The 25,044-nt window shown below is 39.8% G+C and overlaps 2 protein-coding genes across 2 annotated transcripts; one reads left to right on the top strand and one right to left on the bottom strand.

Annotated features, from left to right (window-relative positions):
* Positions 1-14,369: 14,369 nt before the first annotated feature.
* Positions 14,370-15,649, top strand: LOC109007476. Its single transcript, XM_018987147.2, has 2 exons — positions 14,370-14,547; positions 14,641-15,649. The coding sequence occupies exons 1-2, from the start codon at positions 14,419-14,421 to the stop codon at positions 14,899-14,901; spliced, it is 390 nt and encodes a 129-aa protein (XP_018842692.1). The 5' UTR covers positions 14,370-14,418; the 3' UTR covers positions 14,902-15,649.
* A 2,220-nt stretch (positions 15,650-17,869) lies between these two features.
* Positions 17,870-19,131, bottom strand: LOC109007468. Its single transcript, XM_018987140.1, has 2 exons — positions 19,010-19,131; positions 17,870-18,329 (listed from the first exon to the last, which is right to left on the bottom strand). The coding sequence occupies exons 1-2, from the start codon at positions 19,129-19,131 to the stop codon at positions 17,870-17,872; spliced, it is 582 nt and encodes a 193-aa protein (XP_018842685.1).
* Between the last annotated feature and the right edge of the window lie 5,913 nt (positions 19,132-25,044).

Below are 25,044 nucleotides of genomic sequence, written 5' to 3'. Positions count from 1 at the left end.
GGCTGATCGTTATTCACCGTGATAGGAGACGAGGTAACTTCTTTAAGCCGCATTGAAGGCAGGACTCACTCTCTTCTGCGAGAGGGATAAGGCTACCTTTAGGCCAGTCTTTCCCTATAGAGTCTCGCAGTGAGATAAATTATTCGGGCAGTCTGTTAGTAGACCTGCTCCCGCTCGTTGATATCACAGGAAATATAAGTGTTGGGTTAAGCTGGTGCTGATCGCACTCTTCGTTGCGGCGGAGGTCAGGGTAGTTTATTCGGGGGGCCGTGAGGCCGATTCCGCTCTCCTCCAAGGGAGGGATAATGCCACCTTTAGGCTGACCTTTCCCTATAGTATCCCACGGGGAGGTAAGTTTTTCAGACAGTTTGTGACTAGACCCGTACCTGCCAGTTGACGTCCATAAGGAAGGTAAATTTTCATTTTCGGGTCGCCAAACGCTGACCCACACTCCACTGTGAGAGGGATAAGGCAACCCTTAGACCTACCTTTCCCTATGGTGCCACGCGAGGAGGTAATCTGTTGATGATTTTGTTGCGGTAGATTTCATTGGCCGCACATTTTTTTGTTGGCGCCTTATTGGTAATATGAAAATATGGAGTAGATGTTCTGCATATTCCTAAAAGGTTCTATTTTAGTTAAATAATTTTGTTAAATAAAAAGGAAGGTACAAGCTCGGTGAAGAGATGTTACAAACTTAAAGGACACAAAATCCTGCTTTGGGGGGGTCGCATCCATCCTTCTCTCCAAAGCCACTTACCATCCCTTCCCCCTTCAAAACTGGCAGGGTGAGGTGTAATCGAAGGCCTGCCATAGTTTCTTCATTGGTGTCCGGCCTACCTTGTTCCGCTGTTGCTGTTTAAGGCGGGCCCTTCATCTTTCTACGTCAGCTCCTGGACGTAGCATTCTCTCGTCAATACTTGCTTTCCTTGAATTTCATTTTGAGGAGGTAGGTTGACGTGACGACCCTTAAGCTATTGAGCCTGGGCCTCCCGATAATGGAGTTGTATGCCGATGGAGTTTCACCACCAGGAAGTCAACCATAACAGAGGCTGTGCAGGGGCTACTCCCCATAAGGACAGACAACGTGATGGTTCCTACCGGCTGGACAATGCTTCCGAAGAAGCCTTTTAAGGGCATGGGGGTGGGTAGCAGCCAGGAGACTTCAATACCCATCTTGGCGAAGGCTTTCTAGAATGGGATGTCATTGGAGCTCCTGTTGTTAATGAGGATTCTGTGGATAGTGAAGTTGGCGACGAGCATTGTGACCTTTAGGGCGTCGTCATGGGGGTGCAGAACCCCTTCTTTGTTGGCCTCCGTGAATGAGATTACCGAAGCAAGGTGACCCCTTCTTTGTTTGGAGGGATGATACTCAGCCGAGTATACCTTGTAGTATCAGACCCGCCTAGTATGTGCTTTCCTACTGGATAAGGTGATGCCCCCGCCTGCGAACTCTCCAGCTATGGTTCAAATTTCCCCAAGGGGCTGCTGCCTTGCTGGCGAATTGGGTGACCTGGCGGTCATTGGGGTTGTTCGCCCATCTGTGCTGGTCACCTTGGTAACTCTTTTTCCTCGATTTTCCCCTTCTCTCTTGCTCCTGTCTTCTAGCCGGGGATTGGCGGCGGCTGCTCTGCTTTTCCGTATATTCCTTCCATCCTCCCAGGGAGAAGCAGTCTTTGGTGTTGTGTGAGGTGGACCGATGGTACGTGCAGTAGCGACGCATTATTCCCCAATCGTTGTCTTTTTGAATGGTAAACGTGGGCCGGTCGTACCGTGGTCCAGGTCTTTTTGCCGGAACTTCTTCTCGCCACTTCTCGTGGGAGCCCTTTTTCCCTTTCTCTTGGGGCTTGGCCTTGGTTGGTGCCTTCTCCTTCCTCTCCGCGTGCTCTATTTCCTTCTTTTGCAGCTTTCTCAACTCCCGAAGAGTGTCTTCCGCGTTAATGAAGTTGTCAGCCTGGTCCATGAATTCATGTAATCTCGTGGGAGTTCGTCTGGCTAGCTATGCCATAAACTGGGAGCTCAGCCAGACACCTCCCAGGAGTGTCACCAAGGTTATCTTCTTATCTTGGTCGTCAGTGGTTATGCGCTCTTTGTTGAACTGGACCAAGTAGGACTTCAGGCTTTCGTCATCCGTTTGTTTGATAGTGAGGAGGTATGCACCCGGACGCCTCCTCCTCCGACTGGACATGGAACTAGGTTAGGAACAACTTAGCTAGCTCGCCGAAGCTGTCTACCAATTTAGGTGCTAGTGACTCAAACCATACACGTGCTGGCCCTTTAAGGGTCAACAAAAATGCCCTGCAAGCTATTTCACTGCGGAAGCCATGCAGTGTCATGTGAGCCTTAAAAGTTTCCAGGTGCTCAAAGGGATCCCTTCCTCCGTCATACATCTCCATGGCGGGGACTCTAAACTTTGGTGGTAATGGATCCACCATTACTTCTTTAGTATCAGGTTGACCCGTGCTTGTGAGGAATTGGTCTACCATGGACGACGTGCCCACTTTCCTTCATATTTCCTCGTACTTCCCTTTGAGGTTGTGGAGCTCGTCCTGCATGTTTTTCTTCTCCTCTCCCTTGTTAGGTTGCGCTGGTGTTTTTCGTGATCCCATGTGCTGAGTGTCGTTGGATCCTGCCCCGCCATCTTACTCCTGTAGGGTTTTTGAGTTCCGCGTTCTCTTTCCAGAGTGTCTCTACTTCGCCAATTAGTTTTGTCACCGACTCCTCCATGGTTTTCAACCTTGGTTCCATGGCATCTCCCATATTTCTCCTGAATTGTTCGAAATGGGATGTCGCAGGCATGAGAAGGACATACAAAATCTATTATGATCCCACAGACGGTGCCACTATTAATGTCTTATTTCGCACACCTTTGGGCCAAGTTTCAGCAACTCAGGTCATCGAAAATGGGCCCTGCACAAAGTAGAAAATACCGCGGCTTTGAGAGGGCAGCCTTGGGCCGGGGAACCTTTGATACCAAAGTTGGTAAATATTCTTGGAGTGTAGTAAATAAGTAAGAGATTATAGGGATTAGAAAGATATTCTCGTATCTGGGATCTGCTATTTATACTACAGGCCTGAGGAGCTGACCGTGCCTTCTTTCATGAAGTTTGCATTCCCCGTACTACTCCTTTTGTTAGAATCTTTAAATGAGTGTGGTTCTGTGATGGCATCATTAATGTGACGTGTTGTCTAAGTGGCGAAACCATTAATGCAGTGTGGTTTTCCGACCTCCTCTTAGTCTGATTTCCTTTCGGTCCATTCATGCCTTTACTATCAGTAGATCAACGATTCTCCGTAAATCACGTCCGTTGTGCAGACAGGCACTCGAGGATTGGACACTTCCCGAGGGACCTCAGGTCGACGAGTCTCCTCCTCTGCAACACCATCTCTCCTACAGGTCATGTACAGAGGAGAGCCTCTTAATGAGCTGAGTTAATGGCTTTCTACTCCGCGCCGGACTTAATTGGGCCTCTTGGACCTTGAGGGGAAAATCCCCTTACACTTAGTTTTGGAATATATAAATAATTGATCTGTAATATGATGGACTGAATACAAGAAGATAGTAAACGGGGATCCCACATTATTTCTAAGGAAGAATATTTTACTTTCTATAACAACTCTTAAGGAAGTTTAATTTTACCAATAACTAATCATTTTTAACAAGCCCAAATGAGACGTGAGCGAGCCTTTTATATTAGGCCGAACCGAAAGTCTACTGGCTTGGCACTGTTAAGACATATATAAATGATTAGATCTAAATTTTTCAATCAGATTAATTTTTTAGAATAAGTTACGATTTTACATAGTATCAAAGTAGAGGTCTTGAATTCGAATATTAACTTTATGTTTTATCCAATTTAATTAAATATTTCATGTATTGGACCTACTCATTAAGAAAGTCTGATCTACATATAAGTGAGTATTAAAACAAATATACATGATTAAATCTCCATCTTTCTATTTACTTAAATATAAATATAAATGTTGAGTTCTTAGAGGACTTTGTACATAGTCTCTCGATGTTCGGACTTATTCAGTTGAGCTTGTGTAATTATTTAATTAAGTATATAATTTGTTAAAATCTGAATTTACTTTGTGAGCACGTATATGTGGTCCTAGCATGTTTGCCAGGACAAGCAAAAGCCAATCCAAACTGAAATTACCCATAGTTTTGGCTTGACAGACAATTGCATTGAAATGGGATGATTGAGTCAAAGACAAGAATTATTTGTAACTTTAAGAGTTTTCAACAATCACTATATCAACAGCACTGGTTTTCAAACATTCTAGAAGTAGAACTTATGATGGTGTGGTGTCAGTGTTAAAGGGTCTGAATCACTCGTAGTACCTGAGGTTGGAACAGTTTTGCAATGTCGGGCAACTGGATTTCGTTTGTTTTCGAAAATGAGATGAGATGAGATAAAATTAAAATTAAAAAATTAAATAAAATATTGTTAAAATATATTTTTTAATATTATTTTTATTTTAATATTTGAAAAAGTTTAATTATTTATTTTATTTTGTATTAAAAGTTAAGAAAGTTGTAATGATTAGATGAGATGAGATGAGATGTTTTTTCAAAACAAGAGGTCTCAATATGACCTACTTTCCTAATCCTTCCTATCTTTTACTGAATTGGACCCCAAAGCCTCGTATTATTGTAAAGATAAATAATAGTTATAATTGTGAGTATATAAATACAGTATAATTATTTTAAAATATATATATAATTTATATAAAAAAATTAATTATTTAATAATAAATTTTACTTTTTTTCAATACGATTGTACGATATTTACATACTCCACAGTTATATGAAAGATTACTCTATCAAAAATATCATCAAAAAATCTAAACGAAAATAAAAACGCGCAGCAAACTAAAAGCAAGAACACTAATAAAAAAAAAACCAGGCTTTTGGGTGATTTTACCGAATTGGGATTTTCAGCAATATATCGAAGGAAACCAATAATTCATTGGCAACAATAGAAAAACGTGATCAAAAGATCGAATGTTCTGTATATAAAGAGAGAAAATTTGATAAGAACCGGTGGGAATGAAATTCTTTGAACCTATAATCAAATTGAAAATTCATCTAAAAAAACCAAAATCAAACTAATAAAAATTTAGACTCGTTGAGCAACTCGTTTCAATAACTTAAATTATATAAAAATTTAGACTAGTTGAAAAACTTGTTTCAAGCACCTAAATTATAAGGAAGAACATCACAAAGGTTGTGATTTGCTTTTGATAAATTCAAAAGTTTATTCAAGAACAAAAGGAGATAACCTAACTCACAATGAATAAATTCATCAAATTTTATAAACTAATTAAAATGAGGTTACAAAGAATATTTAAACTAAAACCTTATTAAAACCCTAGCCAAAATAAAATATTTTCTTCCAAAACTACATCTGAATGAATAGTATCACGATTACAGTAACACGGCTACAGTAATTTCTTGAAACCCTAATTTAACAAAATAAAACATATGTGGGTCAAGTATCCTCACCCAATTATTCTAAACTAATTCCTATAACTAATAAAATAAGACCATTTAATGAAATAAACAAGTTCAATGCATTCAATCACATAAATATAATAATGGCCCTAATTTATGTTGCAATCTTCTATAGCTTGTATCACGTGTATCAAAACTGGTTCTTCTTCTTTAAAGGCCATCTTGTGTGTTGAGCTCTTACTAACTTCATCCCAAGTGGATTATACAAATCCTTGCATTGCTTACGTGATCTTCTTGGCTCTGGATCTTATAATTGACCCATATGGAACTTGTAAATGATTTTTAAGACTAGGTCCATATTGGTGTCCATCAAAACTATTCCGAGGCAATGCAAGGTTATTTTTCAACACTCTCCCTCACATGCAATTTAATATATTTCCTAGTCATTGTCACGGGATAAGTAGTGTAGACTCCCATTTGTCCTGTGGTAGGCTCTGATACCATGAAGGAATTCATGAGCCTAACTCATCTCATAAAACCAGTTCTACAATAAATGATTGTCTATTTTTTATAAATATGCCCAAAACTTATTCATATGTAATGTAAGATTATTCCTTAACAATTTTGGCCTAATAAACATTAAACTTTGACAGCGCTTATGACGCATGAGTTTGTAAAAACTTGTGTCAACTTTCCAGTGCCACCGTGATTGTTTTCATCTGATATTGGAATCAAAAGTTATGACTATTTTATTTCGACTATATATCTCTTGAGGTCTAGCAAATTTGGTATCTTTATAATTTTTATTTCAGATTTTAACGAAAACTTCAACAAATATATTTACAACTCAATTAGATTAATTTTTTTTTTCCAGAACAATAAGCCATCATATTATATTTACATCAAAGAACTTGACTAGAGCAGTAATCAGACTCATTGTCATCTCCTAAAATCTAACCAACTCTCAAAATACTATAATCAAATTCACCTTTGAGTTTATAGTTGTTGGTATTAAATTAGAATAGACCCTTCCAAAAAAAAATGTATGACCCGTCATTTCACAACTCACCAAGGGATTGTTGAGGAAATTAAAAAATATGACTTGTGAGCATCTTACATGTATTCAAAGTGTCATTTATTTTCTTGCATATATTGAAAGAGATGTTTTTTTTTTAAGGTAGAACAAACTCCATTAATTCAAAAATGGATATTACAACTTTGACTTAAGACATACAGAATACAAGCTAACTTACTACTTTTTAGGTTCCCCAATACACAAATTTCTTTGTGACTGACATGGTCTAGTCCATTGTTATAACTCTCTACAGACGAACCGTCTGAGAGACAACACTCTGCCCTAAGACAGATTTAAAAAACCTCATATTCTGTCATAAGACAGAATTAAACAACCCCACACTCTGTCTAAGACGGAGTAGATGACACATTTTATGAACAAAAATCTAAGAGATATGTATTTTTTTCTTTAACTTAAAACAAAGGAAATAATAGAAAAAGTAAAAGATACATGAGAAAATAGCGAATTACAGTTTGGAAAACTGTAGATCCGCATTTTCAACCTTAGAGGAAATAAAAAATACAAACACCAAGATTGTGGTGGAGCGTGAGGGACACGCTCCATCCTAAAACTACGGTGGAATGTCAAGTTTGAAGAAACTAATGGCCCTAGTCCCAAAAAAGCAATGTGGCGGCGATAGAGCTTCCTTTGCTGTGGTGCATGAATGTCATGCGTGCACTTTGGGCCGCGCATGTGGCTAACGCCCCGCTCCATTCGATGAGATACTTCGTTCGTCTGAAGGATCGGCATCTTGGGAATCTTGCGGTGGGGTGCATGGTGGTCGACTGGCTCCAGAGAACAACAGATCTACATTTTGCCTTACTGTAAAAGAAAAAAAATAAAACCAAAAAAAATCAAAGAAAGACTACAGAGAAGAGGGAGGAGGGATGAGGGAGGAAGGGAGGAGGGAAGGCTAATCGAAATGTACTACCGATACAGGGCTTCTTGGGGAAGTTTCCCCCACCCACCAAGGCTTTCCTATGGCTGACTTGTCAATCCATATAGTGCTTCGATGGGAGGCCAAAAAGCAACCGGCTGTATGGCACACGGTTTTCACCACATTTGGCTGCCCAGCCTCCCATAAAATTGGCTTAGATTGGCCAATAAGTCAGCCCATTCTCCTATATAAGTCGTCCAAAGATTTCCCTTAACCATTTGATCACTTTCCATTCACTTTCTTGGAGAAGACTTAAGAGGCGATTTATGCAGGTTTTTTGACGATTCTTTCTTGATTTGTTTGAAGCTTTTTAAAGTATATTCTCATGAAACTCTTTGCATATAAGTTTTTCCTATTTGAGTATCATTTTCTTTGGTATATTTTGTGTATTTTTTATGAGGTTTTGATTGGAAAAAAGTCTATAAATGTCATACCGGGTGGTAAATTTGATAGTGTGAGTCGTTGATTTTTTTGATGAAGTTCTTGGCAAAATCTTGGTCCGATATTTTTATGCTTTAGAGTTAACATATTAACATAAAATTTAGATTTAAATTTGTTGTATATTAAGAGTTTTTACTAAGATGTGTGCATGACATGGGAAAGTTGGAAACTGGAGGTGTAAAAACAGTTTCTCTTTCGAGTAAGCTTGGAGCGTTTGTTTTGGAAGCATACTCCAATGGTCTTGATACTCATATATGCTATTCTTAGGTCATTTATATATGTGTTAGGAAATTATTTTGAAGATTTATGATTTTGATCTTGAGGAAATAAACTCTTATGCATGTAAAGGTTTGGATATGGTTAGATATTGAAACTTTCGGGTTGCTTGAGGTTTTTATGAAATGTTTGCCTTATGATTTTTGGATTTTATGATAGGATAATGTTTAGGACTTGATTACACAACATGTATTTTTGTTCTTTGAGGTTTATTTGTTGAATATTTTGGATTTGGAGTGTGTGATCCAAGTCAAGAATACATGGTACTCGATTAGGACACAAACTTGAGGCTCACGGGTTTGTCTTGTGTTTTTATGGATTTTTCCCATGTGATCTTAGTTTTAATGATTATATCATGTTTAGAAATTCAATATGAGGTATATTTTTTTAATTCTTGCGGATTTAATTGTTTGATTTTAAATCAAAGCATGTGGTACTTGGTTTTGAAGTTAGTGTGCAAGACGATTGTGTCGGGGGATGTTTTGTGATTTTTGGTTGTTAATCAAGCATCCTATCACTTAGGTTTTAATTTTGATCATGTTAAGAAATTTATTTAGTGAGTTTTGAGTCCTTGGAGTTGATTTGAAGTGTTAGACCAAGAACATCAAAGATTTGTTCTATTTGATCCAAAAAAATGTTTTGGCATGTCTATTGATATAAGGTATTAATGGTTTTTATGGAATGTATATTTTAATATATTAACATGATTCTAGAACCAAAGACATGATTTTTGGAAGTTGGTAGAATCGGTTTAAACATGAAAGTGTGTTTGAAAGTCAAGTATGCATCAAAATATTGATATTTGCCCTAGAGTGGTTCGACCATAGTGAATTTCTTCTAGTAGTAAATTGTGTTAAATTTTTCTGATTAGATATTTGGTTTTAGGATAAAATTTACACGAGAAATTTAAATTTTAATGAGTATTGGAGTTAGGATACAAAATCCTTAAATTATGAGTAAAATGACAATTTTTCCACAAGTAAATGGGTAAAATGGAAATTTTATTTTGAGTCAGTACTTTATGTTTCTAAGTTTTTTAATGAGGAGTTTCTAACTTTTACAAAAATCCCCTTTCAGTTCACGTTTATTCGCGCTAGTTTACATCGCACTTCAATCACTGTAAGTTAGCCTCTATCTTACTTTCAGGGTACCTATGTAAGTATGGTGGTAAGAAACCATCATTCATGTTGGTTGGATTTTTATATATTCATGTTAAGTTGTGTTATGTCATGCCATGTTTTATTTTCAAGTACGTAATTATCTGTTACATGTTATATTACTTCATGCCATGTTTAACTATTGCAAACCATGCTATGCCATGTTGTTAGTCATACTTACATGTCATGTAATTTCATTTGTCATTTCATTCCACACCACGTCATGTCATGAATATGGAGTTCGTGACAAAAAAAGTATTTTCCAGTTACTTAAGTCTTTTATGTTTATCGCGACCCCAAGTACTAGGATGTAAAAGTATCCTAATGGAACTCTATTGTTCACGTTGAAGTATTGAAACTGGTGTGAAATCTCTTAAGTTGACAAAGTAACATCAAATGGCCTAAGTAACTGGTCGCCAGAGCGAAGTCAAGCACCAACGTCGATGGTGCCAACCACAGTTAAATTTCATGTTATACACACTCGAGCAGGTGTAGATACTTGTTATAAGATACATATATTATGTACTCGCAGGGGTACAAATACTCGTGGTGTGATGCGTATATTAACCAACTTATAACTAATGCAGATACCTACGATGTGATGCAATATCGGCAGGGGCACACGGTTCATGGGGACCTGTGTAGCAACCACTCAAACCTCCTTACGCATGCACATCTTACATTCCTCAGAAAAGACCCTACCATGCATTCTTTGCAAAAAAATGGTCTGTATGGCAAGACTTGATTTGTTTTTAAAAGTATGGCTCATTTCTTTTAAAAATTTCCAAGTCTCCTTACTTAAAAATCTTTTGGGATTTTGATATGAAGGAAAATAACCATTTTTGTATACTGTTTTAAAGTGGTGCTTTAAGGCCAACAACAAAAAAAAAAAAAACTCAATTTCTGACTGCTTCATCTTTGAATTCGAACCATTTTGTATGGCTACTCAACCTTATCCACCCCATGAGCTTAACTTAGTGTATGAGTTTCTGAGTTCTCAGATCACTCCAGAGTAAAATGATGGTAAGGATATTGTAGGTAGACTCTTTAGATCATTCATTTTTAAAGCATCAAATTTTACTCCTTTGATTTGGTAATATTTGTTCTATGCAGGTTGGTACATTTTGGATGCATGGGTAGTAGTATGTGGGCATCAATCGTAAATGTGTACTCAAAGGTATTGAAGAGTATTGATTGCAACTGAGAATAAAAGAGAGTATCGAAGAGTATAAGTGAGTGTGCATGGATTTGGTAGAAAATAAGTCTATTTATTATCAAAGTGTGGTAAGTGTCATCTTGGTAAGTGCTGAAAGGGATTATACTCCTCGTTGATGTATTTATGGATCCTACTTTTAGACATTTTTGCAAAGTTATCAGAGTGCGCAATGGAGCGTGGCTTTTGGTAATACGGTGGTTTGAGAGTAAGCTTAGCGATAATTGGGAAATTAGTTGTGACTTGGGATCCGGACTTAAACCTTGTGGTTATAGATTTCAAGTTTGATGATTTTTAGGAACAAGAGATTTTTAGATATTCAGAGGTGAAAGATAGTGGAAGTAGAAAGCATGGCTAGGTGGCATTGAGGAAGTGATGGTGAATTTATTAGAGTGTGCAAATGAAGTTAGGCATGATGGGTTGCAGGTAAACTTCGTGAGGGTTTGAAAATTTGTTGACATGAGATAATTTAGAATTTAAACCTCGTGGCTATGGATTTTCAACTTTTGAGGATTATGAGGAACGATAAATTCTTAGGGACCACAAGTTGGATACTTTAGTGAATCGAGTGTGAGATTAAGGACCCCGGACTTTGGAGAGTTATAATTTATTATCCATACGAGGTTAATATTTTATGTTAAGAGTTTTATATACTATTTTAGATGAAGTTAAGCTAAAAGTTGGGTAAAAGTTATTATTAGGCTTTTAATTGAGCCAGTTGTGGAGATTTATATTTTTAATTGAATTGGACATTAAAATGTATCATAATTGATGGAATGCGTGCGAATGTGTTTCCCTAGGTGGAAGTATGTGGGGCCCCGAGCGACAATATCGCAAAGTTAGACTTTTGGAATATAAGATTCAACCAAATAATCGGGGATTAAAATAGGTGTGGAAAATGTGATGGATAAGTATTTTAGACTTTGCTTTAGTGTAGTAAATTTCGAGGACAAAGTATTTTTTAAAGGAGGGAGGGATGTAACACCTAGGCCCAACTTGGCCCAAGGCCCATAGAGAAGCCTAGTAGCTGCGGAAAACGGTGTCATTTTTTGTAAGTGGGTTTATTTTTTTCCACTCTTTTCTCCCCCAGCACCGAGGGTTTCCTCTTTCCCTCAGATTTTTCTCCCTCATTTTTTCTTCTTCCTGATACTTCCTCTCATAATCACATCATATTTCAACTCTCCCTCTATCTCCCAGTGCCCCATCTCTCACGCCATTTCAGTTTATATTCCACACCGTAGTGCGCCTTACGTTTACTCAATTCACGACAACAACCACATCCAGCAATAAAACCAAGAGCCAACAATCACAGACCATCTCAATCCATCCCACGCAACAACTCAACCAGTTTAACCCTTTGCAAGCCTTAATCATGACAACGCCACTGTGAGCCTCGCCACTACCACACGTCGAGCACACCACCAGTCTTTCCAAGCCATAGTTTTACATTAAAACAACCAAATCAACTGGGAGATCACCATGAGACTAACGGAAACAACTAGAGCAACTCCAACATCGAGAAGCACCAACATCGCACCACGCAGATCCAACCCAGATTTGCCACCAAAAATGATCGGTCTCATGCCCGAGAGCCACCACACAAGGCTTTTTCCATGCCCTATTTCCTACACCCACAAATAGAGCATTTGCTTCCACCTCCTGAGCTACAAAGTCGCCACCATCCTCCTCCATTTGACCACCACCTAGCCACCATGATCCTCACCTTGCACCATCAAGCCAATGTAAACCACTGGCCTAAACACCAAGTAGTTGCACCAAAGAATCCTCACGAACATTTGTTCAAGTTAGAAAGCTGTGAGGCATAAAGCTCAGTTCGCCCCCACCGTACATCAGAGAAGATCTGGTTCCACCACCAACTTCGACCGACGGTGCTATAAGTCATTGACGTACTCTCCCTCTTCGTTTTCTCTCTCACTAGCACATCGAGTTCCCTCTCTCCTAGTTACTATCTTTTCCTCTCAGTCCTCTCTCTGGATTCCATCACCACGTTCGAAAGAATCCTATCATCTAGCCAACACGATTCTCGACTATAGTCAGCCAGATCCGCCTGCACTCGGCGTCGTTCCTCTCTCCCTAAACCTCTGCCACCAACACCTTTCTCTCTCTCTCTCGCTTGTGTGTTGCTCTCAAATAAAAAGGGGTCATATATATATATATATATATTTCATTCTGTAACCTTATTTTACTAAGGGTAAGCTTTGAAGGTTTAATTACCTTACTCCCCTTAGTGTGTTAGTAGCTTTTTTTACTAGATTGTTAAGATGGGCTTTCGGTTTTGGGCTAGATGTATCTTGTACTTGTGCTTGAGTTGGGTTTTGTGTTAAGAGATTATTAAGTTAGGCATGCACTTTAAGTTAGGCTTGGTTTTATATTAATTAAAAAAAATATCTTAAGTGGGCTGATTTTCTGATGGGTTATAGTTTTAATTTGGATTGATTTTAATTGTGGAACACCACTATAATATCTTGTAATGGGCTAGGCTGAAAAGTGAATTTAAGTGTGAATGTCTTAAATAGGTGATGTTCGGGAAGTCACTTTGTGGTTTAGTAGTAGCTAGGTTAGAGGAATTGAAACTATGGAAATTATTGTCATAGAGTTGTTTAGTTGTGTCGTTTATTTTGTATTAATTTATAGTATTCTAGGTGACGACCACTTTTGATTGACACTATCACGAGGATAAAAAGAAATGGATTGAAGTTGATTTTTTTAAACACGTGCATATTTTGTTATGAAAAAAAAGTTGAAACAACCTTGGTTATTTGATTTGCATTACTCATGATATTTGTATAAAAAGAAAAAAGTATTTTCTATCATGATTGGTGCATACATGAGCTATTTTTTGCATTATGTTCTCAGTTGTATAAAAAAAGTGAATATAAAATCTGAAATTATGTATGATTTTGAAATGATGATTATGAATTTGTTCAATACTTTGTTATGATTTGATGTGACATTACCATAGGTGTAAAATTGTGGCCTATGTTTGGGTTGGTACCAATTTCTTGTTCTTGGTGCACCCACTTTGAAAATAAAATGGTTTATTGTGTTGTTTTTCTTGTGTGCACACTCGGAGCTCAGAGAATAATAAGGGAAATATTTCATATTTTGTTTCTAGTTGGTTAGTCATCAGGGTTTGCACAACCATACCACATGGATTAAACCTGGAATTCTGTTATAATATGATGGTGTTTCAATTATGTTATGCCACAAGACTTTTGAGTATGAATATTTTTTAACTGTCACTCGAATATTTTTGATAACATTTTTTGTTCTGCATTCTGTTATAGGCTCATGTTTACACATTGGTATATGTTCTCGGATATTTAAGATATTTTGGATGTTTCAACAGAGCAGCAAGAATAATAAGCAAGGGCTAGACTATTTGAGTATAGTGGATCGAGTGCCAAAGTGTACTACGATTATTGGATAGTGTTATTCAGTAAATTTCTTTTGTTTAGATGACTTGGTATTTTAGAAGTTTGACATTTATTTTGTGACTTTGTGGAGTTGTAGATTAAATATGTTGGAGTAGTTGGTTTGAACCAATGAGTTTTTTGTGACATTAAGACTCAAGAGTCTATTACTGTATTGTTGAGACATGATTTCAAGTCACGTGATGTAACCCTTCGGCCCTTTGGGTACGGGGCGTTACACAGTTGGTATCAGAATTAAGTTATAGATTCTGTAGATTATAATAATGAGTTTGTTGAAATTTAAGGTTTAAGGTTCTGCATAGTTTAAAAATGATTTTTGGAGATCTAAGGTTTTACAATTCTGCAAACTTCAAGAGAGGTGGTGCTGTGGAAGGTGTCGAGGTTCTCCCGGAGTTGGCACCCGATGAAGGTGAGAGTCCGCACCTTAGGAGCCTGTGAAGGCGGGACCCCACGGGTCAGTTCTAGCTTCGACAAGGCCCAGGCTAAGGCCATTACTCGGGAATCCGACAAACTTAAAATTTTCTTTGCTTCGGTAAGGCGTTTCCTTCCTTATTGGTTAGTACTTCTTGTGGTTTGTTTTTACAGACCAATTCTCACTTTGTGTTGCCCTTGTTTGGTCTGCTAGGGGGTAGATCAGCTAGCTGCCTTAATCGTGGACGAGAGGGTGGAGCTGGAAGAGGAAATTCGAGCATTGCGGTCCCTCGCCATCCTTGCCCGGCTGGAGGTTCTCAAGGCAAACGTAGAGAGAGAAGAGGTCGAGAAGGCCTTCGACATGGTGTACTCCAGCCGGCAGAAGAAGAAGGAAAAGGAGAAGATCGCAGAGCTTCGTTGGGAAAAGGCCCTCATCCGAGACGACTTGGCCAGATCTCAGGGAGAGGACGATTAATGCCTTCGCGAGATTAAGCTTCTAGAGGAGGAGTGTGACTACTTGCGCGACCTGTGGGACTACAAGGAGGCTGAGCTAGTGGAGCTCCGTAACTCGTGTCGCGACCTTGAAGGCAAGAAGGTGAAGTTGCTCAAGTCGTATGACTCAGACGTGAGGACCCATAATTGGCTACACAAAACGTATATGGACCTCACAAGGTCCTGAAAGCTCAAGTCTTCCCAGCTTGAACCTCGGGTTAAACAAGTTTGGGACCTAGAATCCGAATTGTTTATGGTCATACGAGCTGCAGTCGTGGGATCAGCAGGTGGATGCCTTGCAATCTAGCTTGGATTTTTCCCTAGAAGAGTTGGCCTCTCACAACCTGCAAGTCAAGGGCCTTTAGATCTGAGTTGGTTGACTCCCAAAGGGCCACCGCACGTCTTTCGACGCATATGGCTGCCGCAAAGAGGGTCCGCAACTAGGCTTGGGCTTACGACTATAAGGAGGTCTTGGACCTCAATGACCATGTGCTGGAGAGTCCTCATGTCTATCCAACTAGACATTGGACCTAATGTCTCTCCAGCTAGACCGTCGGGCGCTGCACTACGTGAACACTACGGGGAAGGACTTGATACCCGACGCTTTCTCGGACTCTGATCCAGATTCTTAAGTGTTCATATATATATTTCAGCTTTTCGTTCTGTTGTGCTCGTGTTTTTTATTTTTTGCAAACTACTGTCATTCAAATGTATATTAGATATTAATGAAGGGTGGGTACTCCTTTTTCACGACTTGGCTTGCATATTTCCTCTTTCCCTATCCTTTTTTTGTTTTTTTGTTTTTTTTTTAAAGTTGGGATTCTTCTCTTTTGCCTTTACCCACACGGGGAGGTAAGCTAGTTAGCTAAAAGGCTTGTCCTACTCCCCCAAGGAGTTTAAAGGCATGAAGGGACTTGCACCGACCGTGTTCATAGCGAGTCTAGGGACCCAACTTGTATGCGAGGGTCGGGTAGTCAAGAGATTTGCACCACCCGTGTTCGCGGCGAGTCTATGGATCCGACTTGTACTCAAAGGTTAGGCAGTCGAGAGACTTGCACTGCCCATGGTCGTAGCGAGTCAAGGGACTTGCACTATCAGTGTTCACAATGAGTTTAGGGATCCGGCTTGTACACGAGAGTTGGGCAGTCAAGGGACTTGCACTGCCCACGTTCATGGAGAGCCTAGGGATCTGGATTGTATGCGAGGTTTGGGAAGTCAAGGGAGTTGCACTGCTTTCTTCACGGTGAGTCTAGGGACCCAGCTTGTATGCGAGGGTTGGGTAGTCAAGGGACTTGCACTACCCGTGTTCGTGGTGAGTCTAAGGACTTGGTTTGTATGCGGGGGTCGGGCTGTCATGGGACTTGCTCGCCCGTATTGGAGAATAGAAATACAACTTCGGGAAAAGATTGACTTTATTTATATTTCTCAATGTTTACAAGGTACTTTTAAGCGAAGTATTTTTGTAGATGCTCTATGGGTGTGGCAGCTCGTTTCCTTGAGATTTCTTAAACCTGCTAGAACCCAGCCTGTTGTTGGCAGTGATGACGTACCGTCCTTCCCACCGTGGTCCCATCTTCGTCCTTCTTGTGTGGTTATTCTCGTCTGTCTCAAGACCAAGTTGCCCACTTTGAAGGACCTGGGCCTGGCCCAGCAGTTGAAGTAGTGCTCGACCTTTCTTTTGTTGATCGCCATTCGAGTTTCATCCTTCTGTCTTCTTTCTTCTAATAGGTCCAAGTGCTCTTCCAGTCTCTCATTATTGAAATCTGGCTTCAAATGATAGGCTTCATAGGTTGGTATCCCCACTTTCAGTGGTACCACCACTTCACTGTCGTAAGTCAGGACAAAAGGGGTCTCTCCCATTGGCGTCTTGACGGTGTTTCTGTATTAGTTAACTTTTCTTCAATATCCTATATAGTGTTTTGTTTGTTGCTTCGACCTGCCCATTAGCTTGTGGGTGTCTTTGGGAAGAATACTTGAACTTGATTTCCAACTCCGCACACTAGTCACGATAGTGGCTTGAGTCGAACTATCGTTCGTTGTCTAAGATTATGCACCGCAGGATGCCGAATCTGCAGACTACGGCTTTCCACAAGAATCATGTATTGTTGTTTTCCGTGATGGTTGCAAGGGCTTCTGCTTCTACCCACATAGTGAAGTAACCCACCGTGACAACCACAGACCTCACTCTCCCTTTGCTCAACGGTAGTGGTCCGACTAGGTTGATTCCCCACTGTGCGAATGACCATGGTGACATGATTAATGTCTGTTCCTCTGGCAGGCAATGAGGTATAGGAGCGTACAATTGGCATTGTGGGCATTTCCTAACAAATTCTATTGCGTCTTTAAAGGTGTGTGGCTAGTAGTATCCCGTAGTTACTACCTTTTTGGCCAGTGATTTTTCAATCAAAATGATTTTCGCATACCCTTTCATGTATTTTGACTAGTATATACTGCGCTTCTTCTAGTGAGACACATCTTAGGAGGGGTGTCGAGAAGCCTTTTATGTAAAGGACCCCATATATCAGCGCCAAGCATGCCACTTTATTTTTGACCTTCTGTGCTTCCCAATTCTTGTCAGGGAGTTCGTTGGTATCCAAGTACTTGATTATCTCTAGTGTCCCTGGTCTTATCTTTGAGATTTCTACTACCTTCTTCAGCTTTTCACCTTTCACAATGAACTCTCCCAAGACTTGGTTCACAACCACTTGGGAATCAACTCTTACCTCCACTTCGGTGGGCCCTAGCAACTCGGCAGTTGATAGCTTCGTACTCCTACTCGTTGTTGGTAGTTTTGAACGCAAGTTTCACTGTGTAACTATGTTTTTCTCAAGAATCTGTGGTGGTGATATGCACCCCTACTCTCCCCAGTGCGGCAGGACGAGCCGTCGACGAAGACCTGCAAGGCATGTCTAGCGGGTGTAGATCGGATTTCCTCAAGGAAGTTGGTAAACTCAGCTATAAAGTCGGCTAACACTTCCCTTTACAGCACTCTGGGGACAGTAATCGATGTCGAACACGCTTAGTTCAATTGCCCAATTCACTAGGTGGTTTGAGGCGTCTAGCTGCTGCAGGACCTTCTTTAGAGGTGTCTCCATCAACACCTTGATTGGGTGGGCTTGTAAATATGGTCTTAAATGCCAGGCCGTCACCACCTGTGCAAAGGCTAGCATGTCCATCTGAGGGTATCTCACCTCTACTCCCTGGAATTCTTGGCTGGTGTAGTACTCCGGGAAACCCTTCGTTCCTTGGATCAATGGTACCAAAACGGCGTGTGTGGAGACTACTAGGTATACATTTAGGGCCTCTCTTGGATCTGCTTTGCTAAGGAGTGGCGGGTTCTCCAGATACTCCTTGAGTTTCTCAAATGCTTTGTCACATTCATCATTCCAAGCATGTGCCTTACGTAGCACTCTAAAGAACGACAAGCATTTGTCGATCGAACGAGAAATAAACCGATTGAGGCCAGCTATCCGCCCGACTAGCTTTTGTACACCTTTTATGCTGTGGGGGTGATGATATATTCATTATGGCTCCGATCTTCTCTAGGTTTGCCTCTATTCCTCTCTCAGAGACCATGAATCTTAGGAACTTGCCCGACTCTACTCCAAATGCACATTTCACTGGATTCAACTTCATTTTTTACCAGCATAGGATGAAGAAGGTTTCTCATAGGTCATCCAGGTGGTGCTCGGGCTCCTTGCTTTTGACGAGTAGGTCATCCACGTAGAACTCCATGTTATGGCCTATCTAGGCATTGAACATGTGGTGGACTAACCATTGGTCAGTCACTCCGCGTTCTTGAGCCCGAAGGGCATGGCCCGGTAACGTTAAAGCCCTCGATCAATGATGAATGCCATTTTTTCTTCATCATTGGTTTCATTCTGATATGGTTGTAGCCCGGGTAGGCATCTATGAAACTCAACACGCAGTGGCCAGTCGTGGAGTCCACTATCAAGTCGATGCATGGTAGTGAAAAATTGTCATTTGGGTAAGCTTTATTCAGGTCAGTGAAGCCGACACACATTCTTCACTTTCCGTTTGACTTTCTTATCAGCACAACATTGGACAGCCACTCCGGGTCTCAGATGAACCCCACATCCAAAAGGCAGGCATATTTCTTCGTGCTAAAGCTCCTGCCCTTTTGTCGAATCTTCTTAGCCTCGGGGTCCACATAGAGGCGATGTTCACTGAATGCGTTATCTATCCTGGTCATGTCCCCGTGGCTCCAAGAAAATACATCCCGATGTTTGGTCAAGAGTCACTACATTGCCAGTCTCATTTTTGGCTCCATTATGGTCCCCATCATTATGGCATTGTCGGTGCAGCATATTTCTCCATGCTAAACTTCCTACGCTTTTGAAAAATCTTCTTAGCCTTGTGGTCCATGCAGAGACAATGTTGAATCACCGCGTTATCTATCCCGGTCATGTCCCCATGGCTCTAGGAATATACATCCCGATGTTCGGTCAGGACTCACTGCATTGCCAATCTAATTTCCAGCTCCATCTTGGTCCCCATCATCACGATGTTCTCGGGTCAGCTTCCATCGAGAATGACTAGCTCTAGTTGCTCTTTCAGCTCCGCTTGGAGGAGAGTTTGCTCATCCCAGATTTCTTCTTCATCGCCAATGAAGTCTAGAGGTAGTGGCAGGTCCTTGTTGTAGGTCGTTTCCTCAACCATTCGAATGTCTCCCATTCCAGTCTTGAGTTCTTGTACGTAGCATTCTTGTGATTGTACCTGTTTGCCCTTGGCCTTTCCTACTCCTGCCTCCGTGGGAAATTTCCACTCGAAGTAGTAGGTCAACGTTACTGCCTGTAGATTGTTCAGGGTTAGGCTCCCAAATATTGCGTTGTAAGAAAAAAGATCTTTGGCAAGTAGGAGTGATAAGGTTATGACACACACCGGCTAGACCACATCGCTTGATAACCCTTTCAAAGGTGTGGGGGCTGGGTGAAGGCGATTCTGATCAATCCCCATCTTTCAGTAGGCATCTTAGAAAAGGATGTCGGCAGAACTGTCGTTGTCTATGGGGATCCATCGGGGTGTTGTTAGCTATGAGCCTGGTTATTACCAGTGCATCATCGTGGGAGTTGAGCACCCTCTGCAGTCCTCTTCCCCGTATGAGATGGCGGGGCATGTTTGTTGTCTCGTCCACTTTGCCGAATGTTTCTCTACAGAGAATACCTCCTCATATATGACCTTCCGGGCATATGCCTTCCTACTCGAGGAGGTGGGACCAACTCCAGCGAAATTGCCTACGTTTTATTCTAAGATAGAAAAATTGTCATTTTCTCACATGTAGAGTGTTAAAAAGGTAATTTTAATCTAAGATAGTATTTTCATGTTTCTAAACTATTAGTAATAGAGTTCCTAACGTTTAGAAATTCCTACTTAAATTTTCTCATGTTTTGCGCATTTTACTTTGTGACGAGACATTCATTGTAAGTTTGCTTATAACTTACTATCAAGATATTGTATATGCACGTCAGTAAGAGAACAATTATTTATATTCTTATGATCTTATACATGTTATATTATTCAATGTCCCAAAATGTTAATTTGTTACACGTTACACCATGTCACAAATATTTATTTGTTATACAATATGCTATGTCACAAGTTCATCTGTTACATATTACGTCATGTCACGTAATGTTATATATTTCATGTTATGCTATGTCATTCATCTCACGTATATGTCATGTTACGTATGTCATCTCATCTTTCATTTCGTCTCATGTAACAACATGAGTCAAATACAGAGTGTGTCTTTAAAATAGTATTTTCTAGTCAGTCACGTATAGGATATTTGTGACGTAATCACTATGATTGTCTGAGTCTCTCCATTTATAATACATGCAACGTACTTTCGGCGTAATCATCCTGATTGTTAGAATATCTCTAATCAAATGCTCATGGCATAATCCTTCTTATTGTTAGAGTAATGCTAGGTACTCCTACCATAATTATTCTGATTGTTAGGATATCTCATTAAAAATACTCATGGCATAATCATCTTGATTGTCTGAGTACCTCTAATAGAATATGTTGGGCAAAATCATTCTAATTTTAAATTATTCCTAAAAAACAACTGGCAAAATCATTTTGATTGCCAGAATTCATTTAAGTTTGATGTTTTGTTTCATGTCCAATTCATGTTCTATTCATCTTTAGTTTCACGTCCAGTTTCATGCTCAGTTCATTTCAGTTTCATGTCCAACTCATGTTTAGTTTCACGTTTAGTTTAGTTCATGTTCACGTTCAGTTTCAATTCATGTTATTTCACATTTAGCTTTATGTCATGCTTTATTTCACGTCAGTTCAGTTCATTTCATGTCAATTTAAGTCATGTCAGCACATGTCATGTTATTTGTCAAGTCACGTCAAGTTTACTCATGTTCATATTTTGCATTCATGATTTTACTATCATGCATGCATATTTAAACTGTTAGTATAAGTTCTTAATTCTCTGAGATTTGTAATCAAATCTCATTATGGTAGTCTCAATTACCATTCCCCCTGGAATGGTAGACCATGTGTGGTCGATTAGACGGCGATGGCACGACGACCAAGAGCTGATAGCCTGAATGCTCCGATTTATCATTAGTATTATGGCATCTTTGAGTAAGGTGCACGAGCTACTCAATAGATTAGCCTAGTAGTTGCATTAGTTCCTGCTTGTAACTAAGGAGCTTGGTCTCCAATACTCTTATGATTACAGACCTTTTGGACATATGTTGTAATCTTGAAAGTCTATCACATTCAACCTATGAATTATGTTTCAATGTTTTGGGATAAATCTTATTTGGTGCATAGTATTGTTCAAGAAAAAAAATTATCCACTGAAAATATTGCATATTGCTAGATGCATGCGAGGTATAGTGCATCTTTATTTGTCATGAATGGGGGTAGGTAACCTTATGTTGCATGTCCTGATACTTCCAAGTCTGTCCGATTCCAAGCGAAATCCAGAGGCATCACAAACACGACTTCTCTCAATAATCCTATGCTTAACCTTAAAAATATTATCAAGCCCAAGATAAAAGCAAGTCTATTGTGAAAACACGTACAATTTAAGAGAGTCACCTTTTGTCATGACGTAGTAATCAAAGTGCTTGACCGAAATGTCACTTCCCATGTAAAATACCTATCCTAAAATAAACCTTCAGCCATGGCTTACATGCTACAGGGCATATATGTAATAATACTTGGAGTAATTTTATTTCCAATTTGTTCTATAAAGGAGCTACACGTGATCTTAAGGAAATTTATGTAAAATCAATAATAGGTGGGTAAACTCAAAGGCTAGGAACGAAATGCCTCGGGTGAAATACCTACTGCTCACTTGAGAGAGAGACTGTGCATTAGACTCACTGAGAGAAAGAACCTGTGCGACGGAGAGAGGAAAACAAATGGCATGGGCTGCGAACAGTGGCATTGGCAGTCAACTGAGTGGCGCCAAATGGTGGAGGCACATACCCTGATGTCTTCTATTGGGGTGACAAGGTGACCTCAACTATGGCAGGGCGTCACGACTTTGGGTGACTTGGGGTTACGACAGGAAGGCTGCTAGTCTTGATATCGTGGGCTGAAGGGAACGGTGGTGCTGTAGCTAAGGGACAGGTGTCACAGAAATGCCTAGTCGGCAGTTTCTGCATGCTTGCTGGTGCACGATGGAGTCCAAAGTCGCTATGTTTTTCTTGCTTAAAAACATAGACTTCCGTTTTATGGATGCAGGAACGCCGTCGGTGTGGAAGACGTGCGGTGGTGGAGGTTTCTTCTGGTGGTTTTCTGCTTGGCGTTGGCGATGGTCCTCACTCTGTGCTCTGGTGGTTTAGTGCAGCAGACTGGTTACTGTGCACGTTGGCACTTCAACAGAATGTGTCTTTTGTGACAGACGAAACTGTCACTAAACATATTTGGTGACAGTTTGAAACCATCACCACGACCGTCACCTAAAGTGCGTCACAAAAAACATTTGGTGACGGTTTACTGTTCAACCATCACCAAAAGTTTTTTTAGTGACGGTTGGAAGTGTTCCGTTCGGTACAACGTTCGAACGTTCCTTTTTTTCTGACGGTTGAGAACTGTCACAGAAAATCACGTTCGGAAGTAAAATTAAACGTTCGGACGTTAACCCGACCGATTGGCATTCGAATGAGAGAATTTGACGTTCGTTGATTATCGTTCGAACGTATCATATTTACGTTCGAATGTTAATGCGTCCAAACGTTAATTACAATAAACGTTCGAATATTTGTTCGAACGTAAACGTAAATGTTCAAACGTAGCGCATTTAATGTTTGGACGTTATTTCGAATGTAAACGAAGGAGCGTTCGAATGCAAGTTCTTTGTTTGAACGTTAATCGCTTTATCGTTCGAACAGTTTGTTTGTTTTAGCGTGAGGATGTTCGAACGTATAGTTTGACGTTCGAACGATCCAATTGTATTTACGTTCGAACGTTTGTTAGAGTGTGAACCAACGTTCGAACGATTTTTATTTACATTCGAACATACAGATCAAAAATACTAATTTCATAAAATTTAAAAACATAATACCAATTGTATCATATTACATACCCAATTAACAAGTAACAATGTCTTATAAAAGCACAAAATTAGATATTAAAACTAGTCAGAAATATTGATAAAATTTATTTCTTCATTTTCCCTCGCCCACGGGGATTCTGTTGCAACGACATAACACGCTTCATTTGCACCATCATCTCCCGTTGCACTTGCTCTTGCACTTCACTGCGTATTCTTTCCTCCTGGTCTCTCTGTTGGTCCTGCAAACGTGTCTCTAAATGAGACTGTCGTTCTAACAGGGACTCTAACTCTTGCTATCTCGACCTCATATACTCATTCTCACGCCTTGCAGCTTCTAAATCTGCCATAAGATTATTAATTTGTGAAGCCGATGAGGTTGAGGAGGATGAACATTTATGCTTGATAGATCGTCCCAAACCTCTTGCCATACTAGACTGCGGCCCGAGCACTTGCGTGAATATGTCTATGTCACTAGGAGAGGATTCCTCAGAAGCCGACTGCATCTCCATCATTTTTCTCTGCAATTTAAAAGGTAATAATCGTAAATAATTAGTAACGTATTAAAAGAAATAGAAATAAGAAATAAACTATTAAAATGTTATATAAATAATTTATTTAACAAAATTAACACTGCTTACATAATTATCTGCAACGAAAGGATCCATCCACTCACTATGCTCATTAGTGTGAGCAGCAGCATCGACATGAATGAGGAAAAAGTTTTCAAGATCATCACGTTTCTAACGAAGCGACATTAGCAATTTTAAAAAGATAATGTTAGTACTTATCAGAAAGAATATAAGAAAAAAAAATTAATTCTATAATTTTTTAATACCATTTTTTCAGCAAGACGGTGGAATGACCTTGAACCGGCACGATGGTGGACAGTCAGAGCGGATCTATTCTGTGCATTTGTAGAACTCAAGTGCTACAAAATATATTTAAAATGTTAATTGTAATATGTATACATATAATATATAGAACGAATATGAATGTAAATAATTAAAAGATATAAATGTAAAATACCTGATAATCTGGAGATGCGAAAAGATCACAACACTTTCTCCAATCATCTAACTTCATCTGCTGAAAAGGAGACTGCGCAGCCTCTTCCAACGTCTCAAACTTCTTGAAGTGGTCATGACATCGTCCTTTGTGACGTCGGAATAGTGTAGCCATCAACTCATTCACGGTTCTCAAATCCTCGCTACGGCCAAAGTCGAGGTCGAATTCATCCTAACAAGGGAATCAGGTCAAAAATATAATATACTAATCTAGGCGAAAAAAATGCACTGAAAAGTAAACTCACCAACACACGACTTCGAATGTGCTCCTTAATCTCATTCGGAACATCTCGCCATGAGCGCACATGAAATGGAGCATAAGCTCGAACTACTGTGCCAATATAGGAGGAAAGCGCTGTTGCACTCTCATCCACTCCTCCAGTGGAATTATCAGGAATTGTGATCTTCAGTTTTCCGTGCCTTCTATTTTTTTCAAGAGATATTCCACGTGTATAGCCACGACCGCAACGTGCAGATGCATCAACTACATGATAATAGATATACTATAATT

The sequence above is a fragment of the Juglans regia genome, chromosome 16, assembly GCF_001411555.2.
Source record: "Juglans regia cultivar Chandler chromosome 16, Walnut 2.0, whole genome shotgun sequence".
NCBI classification, from domain to species: domain Eukaryota; kingdom Viridiplantae; phylum Streptophyta; class Magnoliopsida; order Fagales; family Juglandaceae; genus Juglans; species Juglans regia.
Note: the sequence above shows the minus strand (reverse complement) of the source record. Positions and strands in the feature narration are given on the sequence as shown.

Bases quoted from the DNA above. Each gene is read 5' to 3' on its own strand.
- LOC109007476 (XM_018987147.2), top strand. From the start codon at position 14,419: ATGAAGGTGAGAGTCCGCACCTTAGGAGCCTGTGAAGGCGGGACCCCA. The intron at 14,548-14,640 runs GTAAGGCGTTTC...TTGGTCTGCTAG, and splicing joins TTAAAATTTTCTTTGCTTCG to GGGGTAGATCAGCTAGCTGC.
- LOC109007468 (XM_018987140.1), bottom strand. From the start codon at position 19,131: ATGACCAGGATAGATAACGCATTCAGTGAACATCGCCTCTATGTGGAC. The intron at 18,330-19,009 runs GTTCATCTGAGA...GTCGTTCTTTAG, and splicing joins GCCTGCCTTTTGGATGTGGG to AGTGCTACGTAAGGCACATG.